Source organism: Somniosus microcephalus, chromosome 4, assembly GCF_052327205.1.
Source record: "Somniosus microcephalus isolate GS21.2 chromosome 4, FLI_Smic_1.0, whole genome shotgun sequence".
Lineage (NCBI taxonomy): Eukaryota > Metazoa > Chordata > Chondrichthyes > Squaliformes > Somniosidae > Somniosus > Somniosus microcephalus.
This window is the reverse complement of record NC_140990.1, coordinates 97,160,298-97,183,162: the sequence shown is the minus strand read 5'-3', so window position 1 is coordinate 97,183,162 and position 22,865 is coordinate 97,160,298. Positions and strand designations below refer to the sequence as shown.

The 22,865-nt window shown below is 52.1% G+C and overlaps 1 protein-coding gene across 3 annotated transcripts; it reads left to right on the top strand.

Moving 5' to 3' along the window:
* LOC147119544 (ER membrane protein complex subunit 9-like) lies at positions 1-22,436 on the top strand. Of its 3 annotated transcripts, none has more exons than XM_085985118.1 (6): positions 1-120; positions 3,825-4,055; positions 6,266-6,342; positions 9,476-9,545; positions 18,428-18,522; positions 21,965-22,436. In XM_085985118.1, exons 2-6 carry the CDS (start codon positions 3,852-3,854, stop codon positions 22,143-22,145), a joined length of 627 nt encoding a protein of 208 aa, XP_085841244.1. In that variant the 5' UTR covers positions 1-120; positions 3,825-3,851; the 3' UTR covers positions 22,146-22,436. The 3 variants fall into 3 exon arrangements, with proteins under 3 accessions (XP_085841244.1, XP_085841246.1, XP_085841245.1); XM_085985120.1 differs by lacking the exon at positions 1-120 and adding an exon at positions 541-631; XM_085985119.1 differs by lacking the exon at positions 1-120 and adding an exon at positions 664-686.
* The last annotated feature ends 429 nt before the right edge of the window (positions 22,437-22,865 follow it).

Sequence of the window (22,865 nt, the reverse complement as noted above, 5' to 3'; positions counted from 1 at the left end):
AAATGGCCGTTCTCTCCGGCGCCAGTTGCTAGGCGGCCATTTTGGCGAAGCGCAGCAGTCCAGATTATTCGGACCGGAGCGTAAGCGTGTTTATGCTTTGAATTAACAAAACAAAGAGAAGTAAGTAAAATAATAAATGCCCATTAAGGTGTGCTCGGAGAAAGCACTCGGGCTTTATTCCGCTCACAGTGTTGCCTCTCATTGATACTTTTTTTTTGGAATGCCTCAGTCACGCCCTCCATCGATTGGCAGAAGCAGCGCCCGGAGCGAGCAAAAACACCGCCCACCTCCGTCCAATCAATAGCGGCGTCCAATGCGATTGACATCTGTCTGGACCAATTAGTGAGCGTGATGTGTTACAGGCCAACCAGTCAGCGCGCAGGAGGGACGGGCTATCCGCGCAGCCAGGGATGAGGGGCGGGACACTTTGTTTCAACCAATCTGAGATTAAAGGCACGTGACGGGGTTTGGGACCGTCCAATCAGACCGAAGGACGTACTAGATTGACAGCGGATGAACCAATCAGCGCGCTAGATGCCGGAACCGCCGCCCTCCAACCAGGCCGGCGGGCGGGGAGGGGAGCTGGTGGCTGAGAGCGGCCTCACTGACAGGAGTAAGGGGCATCTCAGAGGTGGGGATCCCCCCCATTCCATTTAATACAGGGGGGGGGGAAAAGTGGTGCCTATGTATGTGATTGGGGTGGAGTGAGGAGGTACCCAGGGTGTTGACTGGGTCACCCCTGGGTGGGTGAGGGATGGCGGTGGCGGGCACGCAGCGAGTGGGTCGAGAAGGAAATGGGGTGCCCGTGGGGACGGCGCGGATTCTGGAGCAAGACCGCCCACCGCTGCGGAAGTATCTGTCAGCTGAAACCCTGAAGGAAAAGTGTCCCCAGCCGCCAACGGAGCTGGAAGTTTCTGGACGAGACGCTGTCCGGGCGGAATGTTCTGGAAGGAACGACGTGCCAGCCACCTGCCTCCCTCGGTGGCAGAAGTTTCTAGAACGATAACACCCTCCCCTTTCCCCGCCCCCCCCCCCCGGTCTTGGTGCTGGAAGCTTCTAGAATCCCAAACATGCTCCACACACCCGCGCCCCCCCCCCACCATTGGCGCTGGGAGTTTCTAGAAGAGGCTGCACCTTGCGGAAGTTTCTGGAAGATAATCAAATGGCGGAACAGGCTCGAGAAGGCTGAATGGCCTTCTCCTGTTCCTATGAAACAGATACAAGAGTCTGAATGGCCTTCTCCTGTTCCCATGTAACAAGCTCAAGGGGGCTGAATGGCCTTCTCCTGTTTCTATGTAACAGGCCCGAGGGGCCGATGGCATCCTCCTGTTCCTATATAACAGGCTCGAGGGGCTGAATGGCCTCCTCCTGTTCCTATGTAACAGGTCCGAGGGGCTGAATGGCCTCCTCCTGTTCCTATGTAACAGGCCGAGGGGCTGAATGGCCTCACTGTTCCTGTGTAACAGGCTCGAGGGGCCGAATGGCCTCCTGTTCCTATGTAACAGGCTCGAGGGGCCGAATGGCCTCCTGTTCCTATGTAACAGGCTCGAGGGGCCGAATGGCCTCCTGTTCCTATGTAACAGGCCCGAGGGGCCGAATGGCCTCCTGTTCCTATGTAACAGGCTCAAGGGGCTGAATGGCCTCCTCCTGTTCCTATGAAATAAGCTTGAGGGGCTGAATGAACCCCTGTTGCTAAGTTCATAAAAGTCACCATGACGCTCTCAAAGAAGAGGAAAAAACCATACACGCCCTATAGCGCTAGAAGTTTCTAGAAGCCTGTGTCCAGCGATGGTGTGTTTCTTGTAGAGCGGCAGAAAAGTTACCAAGTCTGTCCTGACTTTACCAATCTTAAAAAAAAAACGCATCTCGTTGTTTGTTTGAGCGCTATAGGTTCTTGAAGTAACAAAAAGAAATGTGGGGAGCAGCAAGCCGATGTATAAAATGGCGGCACTTGGCACGGTCACGGTGAAAGAGGAGCGGGGTCCGCTCCCTGACGGTGGTCCGTACTTCCCACCCCCTGCACTAAATGGCAGAGTCCTGGAAAAGCTATTTTACATTGGGCTAAGTGAGTTTATCCGGGAAGGGCCCAGGTTCCACACCTGTTTCCCCGCCCCCCCCCCCCCCCCCCCCCCCCCCCCCCCCCTGGTCTGTGCTGAATTAGCTCATCCCAGCTGGGGGCGGGCGACAATTAGTACTGAGCCCCATGCAGAGCAGGAAGAGTCCAGGTTCCAATTCTCTTCCCCCCCCAGGGGTCTGTGCCGAGTTTGCTGAGCCAGGGGCGGGCGGTAGGGGGTTGCATTTGGCTTCAGTGCCCCCCCTCCCCAGGTCAGTTAGTGGGGAAAGAAAGGGTTCCTGCTATTGATCACTGTCCAGTGACTCGTGCTGGAAACTGTGTGTGTGGGTGCACCTGTGTCCATGTCCCTGTGTGTGTGGGTCCCCGCCTGTGTCAGGTGAGGGCGTAGTTAGCGGTGACCCTACTGTCGTACTGTTTTCCGTTGCTCAGCCTCTGCGCTCACACCAGGTGACGTACCAGAGGGCGCCTATGGAACACGTGCTCTCCTCGTCAGTTAGCGCCCTTCGGGAAGTGACAGGAGATGGAGTCTCGGTCGGCAGAATCCCCCATCCTTGGACGTTATCGGCACTTCCGCCTCGTTTGCCCCACAGGCCTCATCCAGTTTTGTCCTTATAAGTGGCGACGCAGGTTGCTAAGGCCACAAATAAAGCAAACCAAGCACTGGAGTTCATTTTATGTGAGGGATAGAATTCAAAAGCAGGGAAGTCATGTTAAACTTGTATTGAACCATGTTTAGACCACATTTGGAGTACAGTTCTGGTCTTTTTGTGGAGGAGATTCACCAGGATGTTACCTGGGCTGCAGCGCTTCAGCTATGAAGAGAGACTGGACAGGCTGGGGTTGTTTTCCTTTAGAGCAGAGAAGGCTGTGGGGGACCTGATTGAGGTGTACAAAATTATGAGGGGCATAGATAGGGTAGATAGAAAGGAACTTTTCCCCTTCTTAGAGGGGTCAATAACCAGGGGGCATAGTTTCAAGGTAAGGGGCAGGAGGTTTAGAGGGGATTTGAGGGGAAACTTTTCCACCCAGAGGGTGGTTGGAATCTGGAACTCACTGCCTGAAAGGGTGGTAGAGGCAGGAACCCTCACAACATTCAAGAAGCATTTAGATGAGCACTTGAAACGCCACAGCATACAAGGCTACGGACCAAGTGCTGGAAAATGGGATTAAAATAGACAGGGCTTGATGGCTGGCGCAGACACGATGGGCCGAAGGGCCTCTTTCTGTGCTGTATAACTCTATGACTATGACTCTCTTACAAAAAGGATATAGAGGCACTGGAGAAGGTGCAAAAAAGATTTACTAGAATGATACCAGAACTGAGAGGGTATACCTATCAGAAAAGACTGAACAGGCTGGGGCTCTTTTTTTCTAGAAAAGAGAAAACTGAGGGGTGACCTGATGGAGGTATTTAAGATAATGGAAGGGTTCGATAGGCTAGACGTCGAGAAAATGTTTCCACTTGTGGGAAGACCAGAACTAGAGGCCATCAATATAAGACAGGCACTGATAAATCCAATGGGGAATTCAGGAGAAACTGCTTTATCCAGAGAGTGGTGAGAATGTGGAACTCGCTACCACAGGGATTGTTGAGGAATCTAGATAAACACATGAGGGAGAAAGGGATGGAAGGATATGTAGATGGGGTGGGAGGAGGCTCGTGTGGAGCAAAAGGCACCACATGGACCAGTTGGGCTGAATGGCCTGTTTCTGTGCTGTAATTTCGATGTAATTCTCTCTTCCCCCCCAGGCGCCGCTCGCCCTGCCCGTTTGGAAGATGGGCGAAGTGGAGATCTCGGCCCGGGCCTACGTGAAGATGCAGCTCCACGCCGCCAAGCACCCCTCCTGCGCGGTCAACGGCCTGCTGCTGGCCAACAAGGTGCCGGAAGCGGGCGGCGAGTGCCTGCTCCTGACCGACTGCATCCCGCTCTTCCACAACAGCCTTGCTCTCACCGTCATGCTGGAGGTGGCCCTCAACCAGGTGCGTGTGGCGCGTCCCGGTGAACATGCGAGGGGGGTGGGAGGTAAGGGGCTACAATTGGTCCTGAGCCCCACAGAGAGCAGGAAGAGCCCAGGTTTCATCCCCCCCCCCCCCCCCCCCCCCCCCAGTATGTGCTGTGTAAGGGCAGCAGGCGCATGGGACTACCACCACCTCCAAGTTCCCCTCCAAGTCACACACCATCCTGACTTGGAAGTATATCGCCGATCCTTCATCGTTGCTGGGTCAAAATCCTGGAACTCCCTCCCTAACAGCATTGTGGGAGCACCTTCACCACACGGACTGCAGCGATTCAAGAAGGCAGCTCACCACCACCTTCTCAAGGGCAACTAGGGATGGGCAATAAATGCCGGCCTTGCCAGAGACGTCCACATCCCATGAATGAATAAAATCCCAGTGGGGGGGATGGGGGAGCCTACAATTACCCTCAGCTCTACAGGTTACAGCCCGTGCGGGGAAAGCCGAGTCGCTGTACTCCTTCAAGCGAGAGTCAGACCAGTTTCTGGCTGGGGTGGAGATCACCTAATAGGTATGTCTCCTGTAATATAAGTCAGGGTCAATGTGGTCTCATGGGAACAGGAGGAGGTCATTTAGCCCCTCGAACCTGTTCTGCCATTCAATGAGATCATGACTGATCCCTGACCTAACTCCATGGACCCAACTTTTGCCCATATCCCTTAATACTTTTGGTTAACAGAAATCTATCAATCTCAAATTTAAAATTAACAGTTGATCCAGCATCATTCCGCTGTTTGCGGAATAGAGTTCCAAACTTTAACCACCCTTTGTGTGTCGACGTGTTTCCTAATTTCACTCCTGAAAGGCCTGGCTCTAATTTTTAGGCTTTGCCCCCTAGTCCGAGACTCCCCAACCAGGGGAAATAGTTTCTCTCTATCTACCCTATCTGTTCCCCTTAATATCTGGAAAACTTCGATCAGATCACCCCTTAACCTCCAGGAAATACAGTCCTAGTTTGTGCAATCTCCCCTTGTAATTTAACCCTTGGAGTCCGGGTATTCTAGTAATTCCACACTGCACTCCCTCCTGGACTAGTTTCGATCGACTAAATGGGTCAGAGAGGAAGTTTCCATATTTCCCTCCGCCGCCACCGCCCCCCCCCCCCCCCCCCCCCATTGACCTTGGGTTTCTACCTGGCATTTTGCCTCTCCCGGGAGATTACACGGATCTGCGTGGGTAGGGAGTGTCCGTATCGTGATACGCGAGGGATCATTTACTGTATGGGACAGGCTGGATGGACCAGTTGGTCTTTTCTTGACTGACACTGCCGCATGACATCCAAGCAACCAGGGATGGGCCATAAATGCGGCCTACTAGCGCCGCTCACATCCCAAGAACAAAGCAGCAAGTCTGGGGTGCGATACCCTTCTGTGCCGTGGAGCTCCCGGTGGGAGATGCTTGCCTGGGTTCTCGGGTCCTTGTTCGTGCAGTGTCAGGCGGAGTTGGGGGGAGGGTTATCAGTTCATTAGCAAGACCGCCTACTTCCACCTCCGTAACATTGCCGTCTCTGCTCCTGCCCCAGCTCATCTGCTGCTGAAACCCTCATCAATGCCTTGGTTACCTCCAGACTTGACTGTTCCAAAGCTCCCCTGGCCAGTCTCCCACCTTCCACCCTCCGTAAACTTCAGTTTGTCCAGAACACTGCTGCCCGTGCCCTAACTCGCACCAAGTCCCGTTCACCCACTGACCTACATGGGCTCCCGGTCCGGCAAAACCTCAGTTTTAACATTTTCATCCTTGTGTTCAAATCCCTCCATGGCCTCGCCCCTCCCTACGTCTGTAATCTCCTCCAACCCTCTGAGATATCTGCGCTCCTCCAGGTTTGGCCTCTTGAGCATCCCTGATTATAATCATTCAGCCATTGGCGGCCGTGCCTTCAGCTGCCGAGGCCCTAAGCTCTGGAACTCCCTCCCTAAACCTCTCTGCCTCTCCTCCTTTTAAGGCGCTCCTTAAAACCTACCTCTGTGACCAAGCTTTTGGTCACCTGTCCGAACATCTCCTTATGTGGCTCGGTGTCAAATTTTGTTTGATTTGCACTCCTGTGCAGCGCCTTGGGATATTTTTACTGCGTTAAAGGCGCTATATAAATCGAAGTTGTTGAGATGGGTGTGAAATGTGCCCTAATGATACCGATAGATGTATTGATCATTTGCTGTTAATGTTTGTTGTTAAAGGTTGATCTGTGGAGTGCTGAAAACAATCAGGTGATCGCCGGTTATTACCAGGCCAACAACCACGTGAGGGATACCAGGTGAGGGGCCACCATGTTGTGGTGGGAGGGAGGGCAGGATGGTGTTTGGGTATGGGGTTGCAGGATGTCTGGGTATGAGTAGGGGAGGAGGCAGACTTATTTAGTGTATTTGGGGGGTGGAGACACTGAATGCAAAATGGAAACAATTTTCTATATGATCATGGCTGATCCTCTATCTCAATACCATATTCCCGCTCTCTCCCCAGTGGTTCCTTCCCAGTGTCTCACTGACTAAGAGCAGTACGGTGCTAAGAGCTCCTGGCTTTCTCTCGTGCAAAGCACTCGTGTCAGGACTGGTACCCAGGTGGTGCACTCTTCTCACTTGAACGTTCTGCACACGATAATACAATCCATCCTCGAAAGCATGACAAACAGGTGTGATAGGAGCAGGAGTAGGCCATTCGGCCCTTCGAGCCTGCTCCGCCATTCAATATGATCATGGCTGATCCTCTATCTCAATACCATATTCCTGCTCTCTCCCCATACCCCTTGATGCCTTTTGTGTCTAGAAATCTATTTATCTCCTTCTTAAATATATTCAGAGACTTGGCCTCCACAGCCTTCTGTGGTAGAGAATTCCACAGGTTCACCACCCTCTGAGTGAAGAAATTTCTCCTCATCTCAGTCCCAAATGTCCTACCCCGTATCCTGAGACTGTGACCCCTCGTTCTAGACCCCCCCCAGCCAGGGGAAACATCCTCCCTGCATCCAGTCTGTCTAGCCCTGTCAGAATTTTATACGTTTCAATGAGATCCCCTCTCATTCTTCTAAACTCGAGTGAATACAGGCCTAGTCGACCCAATCTCTCCTCATATGACAGTCCTGTCATCCCAGGAATCAGTCTGGTGAACCTTCACTGCACTCCCTCTATGGCAAGTATATCCTTTCTTAGGTAAGGAGACCAAAACTGCACACAGTACTCCAGGTGTGGTCTCACCAAGGCCCTGTACAACTGTAGTAAGACATCCTTGCTCCTGTACTCAAATCCTCTTGCAATGAAGGCTATTTTAAACTATAAATAATATAAAATCGAAGTATATGAAAACAAAGGCAGGATGTACGACATTAAAATGGAGACTGAATTCTGTGTGCACACTTTTTTATTTATTCACAGAATGTGGCCGTCACTGGCAAGGCCAGCATTTATTGCCCATCCCTAGTTGCCCTCGAGAAGGTGGTGGTGAGCTGCCTTCTTGAACCGCTGCAGTCCGTGTGGTGAAGGTACTCCCGCAGTGCTGTTAGGGAGGGAGTTCCAGGATTTTGATCCAGCGATGATGAAGGAACGGCGATATACTTCTAAATCAGGGTGGTGTGTGACTCGGAGGGGAACTTGTCCTTCTAGGTGGTAAAGGTAACTGGTTTGGGAGGTGCTGTCAAAGAAGCCTTGATGAGTTGCTGCAGTACATCTTGTAGATGGTACACACTGCAGCCACAGTGCTGTTAGACAGGGAGTTCTAGGGTTTTGGTCCAGCGACAGTGAAGGAATGGCCGATACATGTCCAAGTCAGCATTTGACCGAGTGTGGCATCAAGAAGCCCTAGTAAAACTGAAGTCAGTGGGAATCGGGGCGGGGGGAGGGAAACTCTCCACTGGCTCGAGTCATATCTAGCACAAAGGAAGATGGTTGTGGTGGTTGGAAGTCAATCATCACAGCCCCAGGACATCGCTGCAGGAGTTCCTCAGGGCAGTGTATTAGGCTGCACCATCTTCAGCTGCTTCATCAATGATCTTCCCTCTAACATAAGGTCAGAAGTGAGGATGTTCACTGATGACTGCACAGTGTTTAGTGCCATTCACAACTCAGATAATGAAGCAGTCCATACCCACATGCAACAAGACCTGGACGCCATTCAGGCTTGGGCTGATAAGTGGCAGGTAACATTCGCGCCACAGAAGTGCCAGGCAATGACTATCTCCAACAAGGGAGTATCTAACCACCGCCCCTTGACATTCAATGACATTACTGTGGTAAACCACTGTTATTGTTTTCATTGTTGTTCACTGTGGTTCACTACTGTTATCGTTATTGGCACATTGTTACCTCTTGCTACTCACTGTGTACCAATGCATGCCTCAGCTGGCTCCGCCTACGTGACCTGGTATAAAGGTGGCTGCTCGGCAGCCCACTTCCTTCTTGGGACCAGTCGCCCACGAGAGGCATGCTCTGTTCTTTAGTTAATAAAAACCTTTTCATTACTATCCTAATTCATCGCCTTTTATGGAATAATTGATAAGCGTATCAATTACCATCGCCAAATCCCCCACCATCAATATCCTGGGGGTCACCATTGACCAGAAACTTAACTGGACCAGCCACATAAATACTGTGGCAACAGGAGCAGGTCAGAGGCTAGGTATTCTGTGGTGAGTGTCTCACCTCATGACTCCCCAAAGCCTTTCCACCATCTACAAGGCACAAGTAAGGAGTGTGATGGAATACTCGCCACTCGCCTGGACGAGTGCAGTTCCAACAACACTCAAGAAGCTCGACACCATCCAGGACAAAGCAGCCCGCTTGATTGGCACCCCATCCACCACCTTAAACATTCACTCCCTCCACCACCAGCGCACCGTGGCTGCAGTGTGTACCATCTACAAGATGCACTGCAGCAACTCGCCAAGGCTTCTTCGGCAGCACCTCCCAAACCCGCGACCTCTTCCACCTAGAAGGACGAGGGCAGCAGGCGCATGGGAACACCACCATCTCCAAGTTCCCCTCCAAGTCACTCACCATCCTGGCTTGGAAGTATATCGCCGTTCCTTCATCGTCGTTGGGTCAAAATCCTGGAACTCCCTACCTAACAGCACTGTGGGAGTACCTTCACTACACGGACTGCAGCGGTTCACGAAGGCGGCTCACCACCACCTTCTCGAGGGCAATTAGGGATGGACAATAAATGCTGGCATTGCCAGCAATGCCCAGATCCTATAAACGAATATAAAAAAAGTCGGGACTAGTAGTGTTTATAAAATGAGCTACAGGCCTCCTTTTGATAAATGAAGCTCATCTCAGAGAATCAGTCGGTCGATTTCAGACCTGCCCAGGAACACGGTGGGTCACACAGCTCACCTGCAAGAGGCCTTGACATTTTTCTAATTTTTTTTTTCCTTTCACTTCCCCTCCCCGTTAAAGCCCAAACTCAGTTGCTGTGAAGATTGGAGATCGGGTGGCCGAGCATCTCAAAGGAGCAGTGCTGATTATGGTAAGTCATTAACAGCTCAAAAACAGGCCAGTCACCCCAACGGATCCGTGCCGGTGTTTATGCTCCACTCGAGCCTCCTCCCCATCCTACTTCATCGAACCCCATCAGCACATCCTTCTATTCCTTACATCCACCCAAGAGGGAACACGTGGCCCTCGGTTTAACGTCTCATCCAAAAGACAGCACCTCAAAGTGCAGCGCTCCCTCAGCACAGGCACCAGGAGCAGAGGGAATTCTTCCCAGTGTCCTAGCCAATATTTATCCCCCAACCAACATCACTAAAAAAAAAAAACAACAGATGATCTGGTCATTATCACGTTGCTGTTTGTGGGAGCTTGCTGTGTGCAAATTGGCTGCCGAGTTTCCTACATTACAACAGTGACTACACCTCTTCCAAAAAAAAAACCACTTCATTGGCTGTGAAGCGCTTTGGGACGTGCCAAGGTGGTAAAAGGCGCTGTATAAATGTGGACTTTCTTTGTTGCTTTCCTTTCAGTGGAGTGTATACGGGATGGTTTCCTAGACCAATATGTCGAGGAACCAACTAGAGATCAGGCCATCTTAGACTGGGTATTATGTAATGAGAGAGGATTAATTGGCAATCTTGTTGTGCGAGGCCCCTTGGCTCGGAGCGATCATATGATAGAATTCCTCATTAAAATGGAGAGTGAAGTAGTTGACTCAAAGACTAGGGTCCTGAATTTAAATAAAGGAAACTACGATGGTATGAGGCGCGAGTTGGGTAGGGTTGATTGGGGAATGTTACTCAAAGGGTTGACGGTGGATAGGCAATGGCAAACATTCAAAGATCGCATGGATGAACTACAGAATTTGTTCATCCCAGTTTGGCATAAAAATAAAACAAAAAAGGTGACTCAACCGTGGCTAACAAGGGAAATTAGGTATAGCATAAGGTCCAAGGAGAGAACATATAAATTGGCCAGAAAAAGCAGTAAACCTGAGGATTGGGAGCAGTTTAGGATTCAGCAAAGGAGGACAAAGGGATTAATTAAGAGGGGGAAAATAGAGTATGAGAGTAAGCTTGCAGGAAACATAAAAACTGACTGTAAAAGCTTTTATAGATATGTGAAGAGAAAAAGATTGGTGAAGTCAAGCGTAGGTCCCTTGCAGTCAGAATCAGGGGAATTTATAACGGGGAACAAAGAAATGGCAGACCAATTAAATACATACTTTGGTTCTGTCTTCACAAAGGAGGACACAAATAACCTCCCAGAGATGTTGGGGAACATAGGTTCTAATGAGAGGGAGGAACTGAAAGAAATCAGTATTTGTAGGGAAATGGTGTTAGGGAAATTGACGGGATTGAAGGCCGATAAATCCCCAGGGCCTGATAATCTACATCCTAGGGTACTTAAGGAAGTGGCCCTAGAAATAGTAGATGCATTGCTGGTCATCTTCCAAAATTCGATAGACTCTGGAACAGTCCCCATGGATTGGAGGGTAGCTAATGTTACCCCACTATTCAAAAAAGGTGGTAGAGAGAAAATGGGGAATTATAGACCGGTAAGCCTGACATCGGTAGTGGGGAAAATGGTAGAGTCCATTATAAAAGATGTAATATCAGAGCACTTGGAAAACAGTGACAGGATCGGACAAAGTCAACATGGATTTACAAAGGGTAAATCGTGCTTGACTAATCTACTGGAATTTTTTGAGGATGTAACTGGTAGAATAGATAAGGGAGAACCAGTGGATGTGGTGTATTTGGACTTTCAGAAGGCTTTCGATAAGGTCCCGCATAAGAGATTAGCGTGTAAAGTTAAGGCACATGGGATTGGGGGCAAGGTACTGACTTGGATAGAGAACTGGTTGGCAGATAGGAAGCAAAGAGTTGGAATAAACGGGTCTTTTTCCGAGTGGCAGGCAGTGACTAGTGGGTGTTAAATCTCAAGAGTTTATTAACCTTGCTTGTATAACAATTAAAAGAGTACGCAGGAGACAGAGTTCAGTTCACAGCCATCATTTTCCAGAGAATCTTCTCAACCCAATGCACTCTATTTCCCATAGTGCATTGCACATCACAACTACGGTAAGCTATGTGGGACAATTCAAATACAACATTCAAAATACACAACAGTGGGGTACCGCAGGGATCGGTCCTGGGACCCCAGCTATTCACAATATATATAAATGATCTAGACGAGGGAACTAGATGTAATATCTCCAAGTTTGCAGACGACACAAAGCTGGGTGGGCGTGTGTGCTGTGAGGAGGATGCCGAGAAACTCCAGTATGATTTGGACAGGTTGGGTGATTGGGCAGAAGCATGGCAGATGCAGTATAATGTGGATAAATGCGAGGTTATCCACTTTGGTGGCAAAAACAGGAAGGCAGATTATTATCTGAATGGCAATAGATTGGGAGAAGGGGAAGTGCAACGAGACCTGGGTGTCCTTGTGCACCAGTCGCTGAAGGTAAGCATGCAGGTGCAGCAGGCAGTTAAGAAGGCAAATGGTATGTTGGCCTTCGTAGCGAGAGGGTTCGAGTACAGGAACAAGGATGTCTTGCTGCAGTTGTACAGGGCCTTGGTGAGACCACATATTGAGTATTGTGTGCAGTTTTGGTCGTCTTATCTGAGGAAGGATGTTCTTGCCATGGAGGGAGTGCAGCGAAGATTCACCAGACTGATACCCGGGATGGCAGGAATGACGTATGAGGAGAGATTGGGTCGATTGGGCTTGTACTCGCTGGAGTTTAGAAGAATGAGAGGGGATCTCATTGAAACTTATAAAATTCTAACAGGACTAGACAGACTAGATGCAGGAAGGATGTTCCCGATGGCCGGGGAGTCCAGAACCAGGGGTCACAGTCTAAAGATAAGGGGTAAGCCATTTAGGACAGAGATGAGGAGGAATTTCTTCACTCAGAGAGTGGTGAACCTGTGGAATTCTCTACCACAGAAGGCAGTAGAGGCCAATTCATTAAATATATTCAAGAAGGAGTTGGATATATTTCTTAAAGCTAAAGGGATCAAGGGATATGGGGAGAAGGCAGGGACAGGGTACTGAATTTGGATGATCAGCCATGATCTCATTGAATGGTGGAACAGGCTCAAGAGGCCGAATGGCCTCCTCCTGCTATCTTCTATGTTTCTCCCTCGTGTGTTTGCCTAGCCTCCCCTTAAATGCATCTACCTTATTTGCCTCAACTACATCTTGTGGTAGCGAGTTCTACATTCTCACCACTCTCTGGGTAATGAAGTTTCTCCTGAATTCCCTATTGGATTTATTAGTGACCATTCTATATTTATGGTCCCCAGTTCTGGTCTCCCCCACAAGTGGAAACATTTTCTCGATGTCTACCCTATCGAACCCTTTCATAATCTTAAAGACCGCTATCAGGTCACCCCCTCAGTTTTCTCTTTTCTAGAGGAAACGGCCCCAACCTGTTCAATCTTGCCTGATGGGCATAATCTCTCAGTTCTGGTATCATTTTAGTAAATCTTTTTTGCATCCTCTCCAGTGCCTCTATATCCTTTTTATAATATGGAGGCCAGAACTGTTCTCAGTATTCGGTGTGGTCTCACCAAGGTTCTATACAAGTTTAACATGACTTTTCTGCTTTTCAATTTTATCCCTCTAGAAATCAGCCCCATTGCTTGCTTTGCTTTTTTAATGGCTTTATTAACCTGCGCCGCTACTTTTAATGATCTGTGTATCTATACCCTTAGATCAATAACCACAATACCAACTTACATATTTATATAGTGCCTTTAAAGTAATAAAACGCCCCAAGGCGCTTCACAGGAGTGTTATTTAAAAAAAAATTGACACTGGGCCATATAAAGAGATGTTGGGGCAGGTGATCAAAAGCTTGGTCGAAGAGCTAGGTTTTAAGGAGTGTCTTAATGGAGGAAAGCGAAGTGGAGAGGCGGAGGGATTTAGGGAGGGAATTCCAGAGCTTAGGACTTGGGCAAGACCGCCAGTGGTGGAACATTTAAAATCGGGGATGTTCAAAAGGCCAGAATAGGCGGAGCGCAGAGGTCTAGGGGGGTTATAGGGCTGGAGGAGATTAGAGGTAAGGAGGGGTGATTTGAAAACAAGGATGAGAATTTTTAAATCAAGGCTTTGCTCTATCGGGAGCCAGTGTAGCTCAGCGAGCACGGGTGATGAGTGAACGGGACTTGGTGCGAGTTAGGACACTGGCAGCCAAGTTTTGAATGACCTCAGGTTTACGTAGGGTAGAATGTGGGAGGCCAGCCAGGAGTGCGTTGGAATAGTCAAGTCTAGAGGTGGTAAAGGCATGGATGAGGGTTTCAGCAGCAGATAAGTTGAGGTAAAAGCGGAGACGGACGATATTACGAAGGTGGAAATGGGCGGTCTTAGTGATTGATGCGCTATCAATTACTCATAAAAGACTGAGAGTTAAGAGAGTAACTAAAGGCTTTTATTAACAAAAGAATGAAGGTCTGCCTCGAGTGGTCGACCGGTCCAGAATACAAAGGGGCTGGGGAGCAGTCACCTTTATACTAGGACTTGTGGGAGGAGTCAGCCGAGGCATGTCCAGGCATGTACACAGTGGAATACAAACAGTGGTTTACCACGTTCACCCCTTGTTTAAAATTGAGTCCGGCGGGGTGAAGTGTATTAAAAGTTAGTGTATTGGAGTCTCTCCGGAGGTCTTGTCTGCCGCTGTGATCGGCGTGGCGACGGCAGGGGTAGTGGAGCTTCCGGCGTCGAGTCCCGCGTAGGCTGTGGCACAGGCGTGTCGTCCTCGTAGGTGTCGAGCGGGTCGCTGGGCCCAGGCCTGCTGTCTGCTGGGGCTGGATATCGGATCGTGGGGGGGGGGGTGGTAGTGAGTAGTGGGTTACTGCGGCCGCCGAGGGTGCAAGGTCTCTTATGGAGACTGTGTCCTCCCGCCCGTCCGGGTATGCAATGTAAGCATACTGGGGGTTGGCGTGGAGGAGGTCGACCCTCTCGACCAGGGGGTCCGTTTTATGGGTCCTCACGTGCCTTCTCAGTAGGACCGGCCCATGGGACGTCAGCCATGGCGGTAGCGATGTCCCCGATGTGGACTTCCTTGGGAAGACAAACATTTTCTCATGAGGGGTGGCAGTGCAGAGCAGTGACTGAATAGAGTGGAGCGCATCGGGGAGCACATCCTGCCAGCGGGAGGTTGGAAGGCCCCTAGACTTTAAGGCTAGCAGGGCGGCCTTCCAAACTGTCGCATTTTCTCTTTCCACCTGTCCGTTCCCCCGGGGGTTGTAACTGGTGGTCCTGCTTGTGGCAATACCCCTAGTTAGCAGGTACTGATGGAGTTCGTCGCTCATAAACGATGAGCCCCGGTCGCTATGGATATAGCTGGGGAAACCGAACAGGGTGAAGAGGTCGTTCAGACATTTAATGACCGTGGCACTGGTCATGTCCGGGCAGGGGATAACGAACGGGAAACGGGAGTACTCATCAATAATATTGAGGAAGTACACATTGCGGTCGGAGGAGGGGAGAGGCCCTTTAAAATCAACGCTCAGGCGCTCGAAGGGGCGAGTGGCTTTTATCAGGTGGGCCCTGTCTGGTCTATAAAAGTGCGGTTTGCACTCAGCGCAGACTTGGCAGTTCCTGGTCATGGTCCTGACCTCCTCAATGGAGTAAGGCAGGTTGCGGGCCTTGATGAAGTGGAAGAACCTGGTGACCCCCGGGTGGCAGAGGTCATTGTGGAGGGCCCGCAGTCTATCGATCTGCGCGCTGGCGCAGGTGCCACGCGATAGCGCATCCGGGGGTTCATTGAGCTTCCCGGGCCGGTACAAGATCTCGTAATTGTAGGTGGAAAGTTCGATTCTCCACCTCAAGATCTTGTCATTTTTGATTTTGCCCCTCTGCTTGTTGTTAAACATGAAAGCAACTGAACGTTGGTCAGTGAGCAGGGTAAATCGTTTTCTGGCCAGGTAGTGCCTCCAATGACGCACAGCCTCCACAATCGCCTGGGCCTCCTTCTCAACAGCGGAGTGTCTGGTCTCCGGGCCTTGGAGGGTTCGTGAAAAGAAGGCCACGGGTCTCCCTGCCTGATTGAGGGTAGCGGCCAGGGCAAAGTCGGACGCGTCGCTTTCCACCTGGAAGGGGATGGATTCGTCCACTGCGTGCATGGTGGCTTTGGCAATGTCTTCCTTGATACGGTGGAAGGCTAAGCGGGCCTCTGCCGTCAAGGGAAAAGAGGTGGACTTGATCAGCGGACGGGCCTTGTCCGCATAGTAGGGGACCCACTGGGCATAATAGGAGAAAAACCCTAGGCACCTCTTCAGGGCCTTGGGGCAGTGGGAGTTCCATAAGGGGACGCATCCGGTCGGGGTCGGGGCCGATGACTCCGTGTTCCACAACACAGCCAAGGATGGCGAGGCGGTTTGTGCGGAATATGCACTTCTCCTTGTTATGTCAGGTTCAGGAGTTGGGCGGTGCGGAGGAATTTTTCAAGGTTTGCGTCATGGTCCTGCAAGTCACGGCCGCAGATGGTCACATTGTCCAGATATGGGAAAGTGGCCTGCAACGCATTTTGATCTACCATCCGGTCCATCTCCCTTTGGAAGACGGAGACCCCGTTGGTGACGCCAAAGGGAACCCTAAGGAAGTGATAGAGGCGGCCGTTTGCCTCAAAGGCAGTATACTGGCGGTTCTCAGGGCGGATAGGGAGCTGGTGGTACGCTGATTTCAGGTCAATGGTCGAGAAGACGCGGTACTGCGCGATCTGGTTGACCATATCAGCTATGCGGGGGAGTGGGTAGGCGTCCAGCAGGGTGTAGCGATTTATTGTCTGGCTGTAGTCGATGACCAGGCGCTGCTTCTCGCCGGTCTTAACGACCACAACCTGGGCTCGCCAGGGGCTGGTGCTGCCCTCAATAATCCCTTCCTTCAGGAGCCGCTCCACTTCGGTTTTAATGAAAACCCTGTCCCCGGCACTGTATCGCCTGCTCTTTGTGGCGATGGGCTTACAGTCGGGGGTGAGGTTAGCAAACAGTGGGGGGGGGGGTGACTCTGAGTGTGGAGAGGTTGCACCTGGTACGCGGCGGGCAATTTGGGAGCTGCTGGCTGCGGACTGTGAGTGGGGGTAGGGGTCCACCGTACGCCATCGTAACACTTTTAAGGTGGCACTGAAAATCTAACCCCAGCAGGACGGCAGTGCAGAGGTCGGGCAGGACCAGAAGTTTAAAATGATCGTACACGGTCCCGTCTACTACGAGTGTCACTACGCAGTAGCCGCCGATGTCCGCCGACTGGGACTCGGAGGCCATAGAAATCCGCTGGTGCGCAGGCAGGACTGGGAGAGAGCAACGCCGCACCGTGTCGGGGTGGATGAAGCTCTCCGTGCTCCCAGAGTCAAAAAGGCAGATTGTATCGTGACCATTTACCTTAATGTCCATTGTGGAACTGGCCAGCTGGTGCGGTCTCGCTTGGTCCAGTGTAACGGATGCCAGCGTAGGGGTCGGTGTGTCGCTGCGGGTATCAGATGAGGCGGTGTTGGGGGTCTGCTGCGTTCCGGCTGTCGTCCAAGATGGCGGCGTCCATGATCCCCATGTGGCTGGAGGCGTCCAAAATGGCTGCTGTACCGGTGGTTCGCACATGGCTGGGGAGGCCCAAGATGGCGGCCCGCATGGCCCACACGCGGCGCTGCTGGGGTTCGGGGTGGCTTTGGCCCTGCAGACGTTAGCGTAGTGTCCCTTCTTCCCGCAGCCTGAGCAGATCGCGTTTTTCGCCGGGCAGCGCGCTCTGGGGTGTTTTGCCTGGCCACAGAAGTAGCATTTCTGGCCTTGGGGCACTGCTGTCTGGCCTTGGGACACTGCTGCGGTAGTTGGGTCGTTGCTGGGGTGTGGTTGGGGTGGCACGGCGCTATGAGGCGGTCCTACCGTGTCCCAGGCTGTCATTCCCCGCGGCGTCCACGGTGCAGAGGAGTCGGCATCCATGCCCCGGTAGGCTGCATCCAGTGATAGTGCGAGTTCAGAGGCCTTGTTGAGGTCGAGGTCACTCTGCTCCAACAGTCGCTGTCGGGTGTAATTGGATCTGTGGCCCGCTACAAAAGCGTCCCGGATAAGTTCCTCTGTGTACACGGCGGCCTTTACATCCTTACAACCACAGGCCCGGCCAAGCACAGACAGTGCCTGAAGGTATTCCACGGTCGATTCCCCAGGTTGTTGTTTACGACTCCCCAGAAGGTGCCTGGCGTACACTTCGTTCACTGGGCGCGTGTACTGGTCCTTGAGGAGCTTGATAGCGTCCGCGTACGAGGTCGCGTCTTGGATGACCGAGTACACTCGGTGGTTCACTTTGGAGGTCAGGACATCCAGTTTGTCCTCGTCCGATTTGATTGCTGCGGAGGCGGTCAGGAATTTTTCGAAACACTTAAGCCAGTGAGTAAACTTGGTGGATGAGTCCGCCTCCCGATGATCTAAGTCCAGGCATGCTGGTGTGAGGATCTTCTCCATTATAAAAATTTTGTTAATAAAATTGATGCGCTATCAATTACTCATAAAAGACTGAGAGTTAAGAGAGTAACTAAAGGCTTTTATTAACAAAAGAATGAAGGTCTGCCTCGAGTGGTCGACCGGTCCAGAAATACAAAGGGCTGGGGAGCAGTCACCTTTATACTAGGACTTGTGGGAGGAGTCAGCCGAGGCATGTCCAGGCATGTACACAGTGGAATACAAACAGTGGTTTACCACAGTGATAGAATGGATATGAGGTAGGAAGATCCCTCTGCTCCTCTATCCCATTTAGACACTTGTATGTGGCCTCCTTATTCTTCTTGCCATAATGTATTGTCGGGTGGGTGTGTCAATCACTGGGGGGTGGGGCGATTGTATAAGTTGCCGGGTTGGTGTGACGTGCACTCTTTCCCCCGTCACTTTTCTCACCACCACCCTGTGTCTTTTCCAGTTGGACAACGCCAAGCTGTCAAGCGAATACTCCGGCCCGGCGGTGGTCGTGCACGAGCGGCACGATGGCAAGTGGACACCCAAGGACAAGAATCTGTGAGTGACCTTGGCCCGGTGACCTCTGACCTCGCTCAGAGCGAGCGACGCTAGGCCGGCACGGCCCTGGACATGGCCTGAGCGTCCTGCGTCGTTTGTCCCCGCGGTTTGACACGTTCCTTCTCGGTACGAAGGACGTGTGTACGCCCTTTCCCGAAGGAAGGTCCTGGTGAGGACAACACTGCCGAGACCCGGGACCGTGGGCACCTCCGTCCCCAACCCAGCCGGGCTTAGAGGGGGAAAGGATCAATAACTCTATACAACTGATCTGAGAGCAGGGCAGCACGGTGGCATCGTGGTTAGCACTGTTGCCTCACAGCGCCAGGGACCCGGGTTCGAATCCGGCCTCGGGTGACTGTCTGTGTGGAGTTTGCACATTCTCTCCGTGTTTGCGTGGGTTTTCTCCGGGTGCTCCGGTTTCCTCCCACAGTCCAAAGATGTGCAGGTTAGGTTGTTTGGCTATGATAAATTGACCCTTAGTGTTAGGGGGATTAAATACGTGGGGATAGGGTGGGATATGTGTTGGTGTAGGGGTTACGGGGATCGGGTGGGATATGTGTCGGTGCAGGCTCGATGGGCCGAAATGGCCTCTATCTGCACTGTGGGGTTTCTGTGTGAGTTCTCCCCAGTGTCCTGGGGCTAATTTTTGTCCCTCAACCAACATCACCAAAACAGATGATCTGGTCATTTATCACATTCCTGTTTGTGGGAGCTTGCTGTGCGCAAATTGGCTGCCGCGTTTCCTACATTACAACAGTGGCTACACTCCAAAAAGTACTGCTTTGGGACATCCTGAGGCCCTTTCAAAGTGTAGTCACTGCTTTAACGCAGCAGCCAATTTGCACACGGCAAGATCCCACAAACAGCAATGTGATAATGACCAGTTTCTATTTTTAGTGATGTTGTTTGAGGGATAAATATTGGCCTCAGGACACCGGGGAGAACTCCCCTAATCATCTTCCAGTAGTCGCCGTGGGAACATTTACATCCGCCTGAGAGAGCAGATGGGGACCCTCGGTTTAATGTCTCATCCGACAGATGGCACCATCCGACAGTGCAGCGCCCCCTCAGCACTGGCACTGGGAGTGTCGGCCCTGGATTATGGGCTTGAGTCTCTGGAGTGGGGACCTCGAACCCACCATCTTGTGACTCGATAGTGAGACCCACCGAACCACAGCTGACACACATTCCAGCTCTCGGATGGCTTACCTTAACTATTCAGACCAACTCCTTCTAGCTGTATTGTAAGGGGGTCGACAGACACGGCGTGGCACTGCCAGCTTCGGATGAGATGTTAAACCGAGGGCCCCCGTCTGCCCCCTCGGGTGGACGTAAAAGATCCCACGGCCACTATTGGAAGAAGAGCAGAGGGGAGTCCTCCCCGGTATCCTGGGGCCAGTATTTCTCCCTCAAACCAACACCCACAAAAAAATGGATTAACCAGCACTTCATCTCACTGCTGTTTGTTGGATCTTACTGTGCACAAAATGGTTGCTTACCCAGCACCGTGACTGCGCTTCAGAAGTAATTAATTGGCTGTTGAGCGCTTTAAGACATCCCGCTTTGAGATGTGATGAGGGCAGTGCAAGTGTATGCTTTCTTTAATAACAACAGAAAATGCTGGAAAAACTCAGCAGGTCAGGCAACATCCGTGGAGAGAAATTTGAGTTGACGTTTCGGGTCGAAACCCTTCTTCAAAACTGGAAAGAAAAGAAAATAGATCGAAGGCAGGGCTGCGATCGGACAAAAGAAGTAAAAGAAACAAAAGCAGTAAAAGAGACAATAAAAGGTGTTCGAAGCTAGACGAGATGGTAATAGGCTGAGATGAGGTGTGAAGTGTACTGGCAGGCCAAGAGCTAGCTGCCAGGTGTGAGAGAGAAACAAAAGGAAAGGGGGGAGGGGGGAAAAGGAGTGGAAAAATTACAGGTAAAAATGTAATAGGGGCCGAGGTTCTGATCTGAAATTGTTGAACTCGATATTGAGTCCGGAAGGCTGCAGAGTGCCTAATCGGAAGATGAGGTGCTGTTCCTCGAGTTTACGTTGAGCTTCCGTGGAACAATACAAGAGGCCAAGAACGGTGAGGTCCGAGTGGGAATGGAGCGGTGAATTAAAATGACAGGCGACCGGAAGCTCGGGGTCACCCTTACGGACTGAACGAAGGTGTTCCGCAAAGCGGTCACCCAATCTGCGTTTGGTCTCCCCAATGTAGAGGAGACCGCATCGTGAGCAGTGAATACAGTATACTAGATTGCGAGAAGTACAAGTAAATCGCTGTTTCACCTGGAAGGGGTGTTTGGGGCCCTGGACAGTGGGAAGGGGGGAGGTAGAGGGGCAGGTGTTACATCTCCGCTTGCACGGGAAGGTGCCAGGCGAAGGGGAAGGGCTGTTTGGGGTGATAGAGGAGTGGACTAGGGTGTCTCAGAGGCAGCGGTCCCTTCGGAATGCTGAAAGGGGAGGGGAGGGGAAGATACGTTTGGTGGTGGGATCACTTTGGAGGTAGCGGAAATGCCGGAGGATGATCCGTTGAATGTGGAGGCTGGTGGGGTGAAAGGTGAGGACAAGGGGAACTCTGTCGTGGTTCCGGGAGGGAGGGGCAGGGGTGAGGGCAGAAGTGCGGGAGATAGAACTGACACGGTCGAGGGCAGTGTCAACCACGGTAGAGGGGAATCCTCGGTTGCAGAAAAAGGAAGACATGTCTGAAGCACTGGTGTGGAAGGTGGCATCGTCGGAGCAGATACGGAGAAACTGGGAGAATGGAATAGAGTCCTTACAGGAGGCGGGGTGGGAGGAAGTGTAGTCCAGGTAGCTGTGGGAGTCAGTGGGCTTGTAGTGAATATTGGTCGATAACCTATCCCCAGAGATGGAGACGGAGAAGTCGAGGAAGGGAAGGGAAGAGTCAGAGATGGACCATGTGAAGGTGAGGGAAGGGTGGAAATTGGAGGCAAAGTGAATGAAATTGTCAAGTTCGGGGCGAGAGCAGGAAACGGCACCGATACAGTCATCAATGTATCGGAAAAAGAGGTGAGGGAGGGGACCCGAGTAATAAAGTTCAAGAATTGTAACTGCATCGGACCCTTGATTGCTCCTAGGTGTCTGAGTTTGGGATCGCAGTTGAGGTGTGTCGTGAATGTAGAGGGACTTCCGCACTGCCTTGTATCAGACCTGGGCTTCATCTGATCCTGGGTCCCAGAGGGTGAAAGGTCAGTGTCTGACCCCCCACCCAGGCCCCCATCAGAGAGAGAAGACCTTCATCCCCCTCTATCTGGGGCTGGATTTGATCCTGGGTCCCAGAGGGTGAAAGGTCAGTGTCTTGACACCACCCAGCCCCCCCACCATCAGAGATTTGACCTGTGGTCTGTAGTAAGGTGGTCGGTGTCCCACACTGTTGTGTCCGAGTGCTGCTGCTTGGTGTAATGGCGTGTGTGTGTGCTTTGGCCCACAGGGTAATGTGGAGAGACTGGACGGGAACGCGGTCGGTGGTCAGCGAGCTGATGGAGGGCCGGGCGTATGGTCGGCTGGTGGACTTCGACGAGCACCTGGACGACATCCGACGGGACTGGTCCAACGGCCACATCAACGAGCGGATCGGGGCCCTCTCCCCTACTGCCAACGGCAGTGCGTGACCCGCGCGGGGCCTGGTGTCAATCGGCCACCGAGACCCCCGCGCCGATCGGCCGGTGTGGCGAGGCCGTAGCGAGCCGCTCCCAGGTGAGAGCGGGCGAGGGAGGTGGTGGGCAGATCGGAGGCGGAGCTGGTGGCCCCCGATTCCTCAATAGACGGGAAGCAGGCCAGATCAGGGCGGCTACTCCCTCCAGGGCAAATGGTGATGCCGGGGGCTCTCTGTACCGAACGTGGTTCTTGACCACCATCTGTTTGTAAAGGTTGAGAATAAACTGAGCTGCTTCTCACTTGGACCCCGTGTGTGCGACTCTTGTGTTTTTCATTGTTTACCCGCCCTAGGCTCACATTGGGGGTTTCCCCACCCCCCCTCGCTTTGGGGATTACGCTTCTCTCACGTTGGGTGGTTCCCCCTCTCTCGCGTTGGGTGGTTCCCCCTCTCTCACGTTGGGTGGTTCCCCCTCTCTCTCATTGGGTGGTTCCCCCTCTCTCGCGTTGGGTGGCTCCCCCTCTCTCGCGTTGGGTGGTTCCCCCTCTCTCGCGTTGGGTGGTTCCCCCTCTCTCACGTTGGGTGGTTCCCCCTCTCTCTCATTGGGTGGTTCCCCCTCTCTCGCGTTGGGTGGTTCCCCCTCTCTCGCGTTGGGTGGTTCCCCCTCTCTCGCGTTGGGTGGTTCCCCCTCTCTCGCGTTGGGTGGTTCCCCCTCTCTCGCGTTGGGTGGTTCCCC

Bases quoted from the DNA above. Each gene is read 5' to 3' on its own strand.
- LOC147119544 (XM_085985118.1), top strand. From the start codon at position 3,852: ATGGGCGAAGTGGAGATCTCGGCCCGGGCCTACGTGAAGATGCAGCTC. The intron at 9,546-18,427 runs GTAAGTCATTAA...TGTCTTTTCCAG, and splicing joins AAGGAGCAGTGCTGATTATG to TTGGACAACGCCAAGCTGTC. The intron at 18,523-21,964 runs GTGAGTGACCTT...TTTGGCCCACAG, and splicing joins ACACCCAAGGACAAGAATCT to GGTAATGTGGAGAGACTGGA.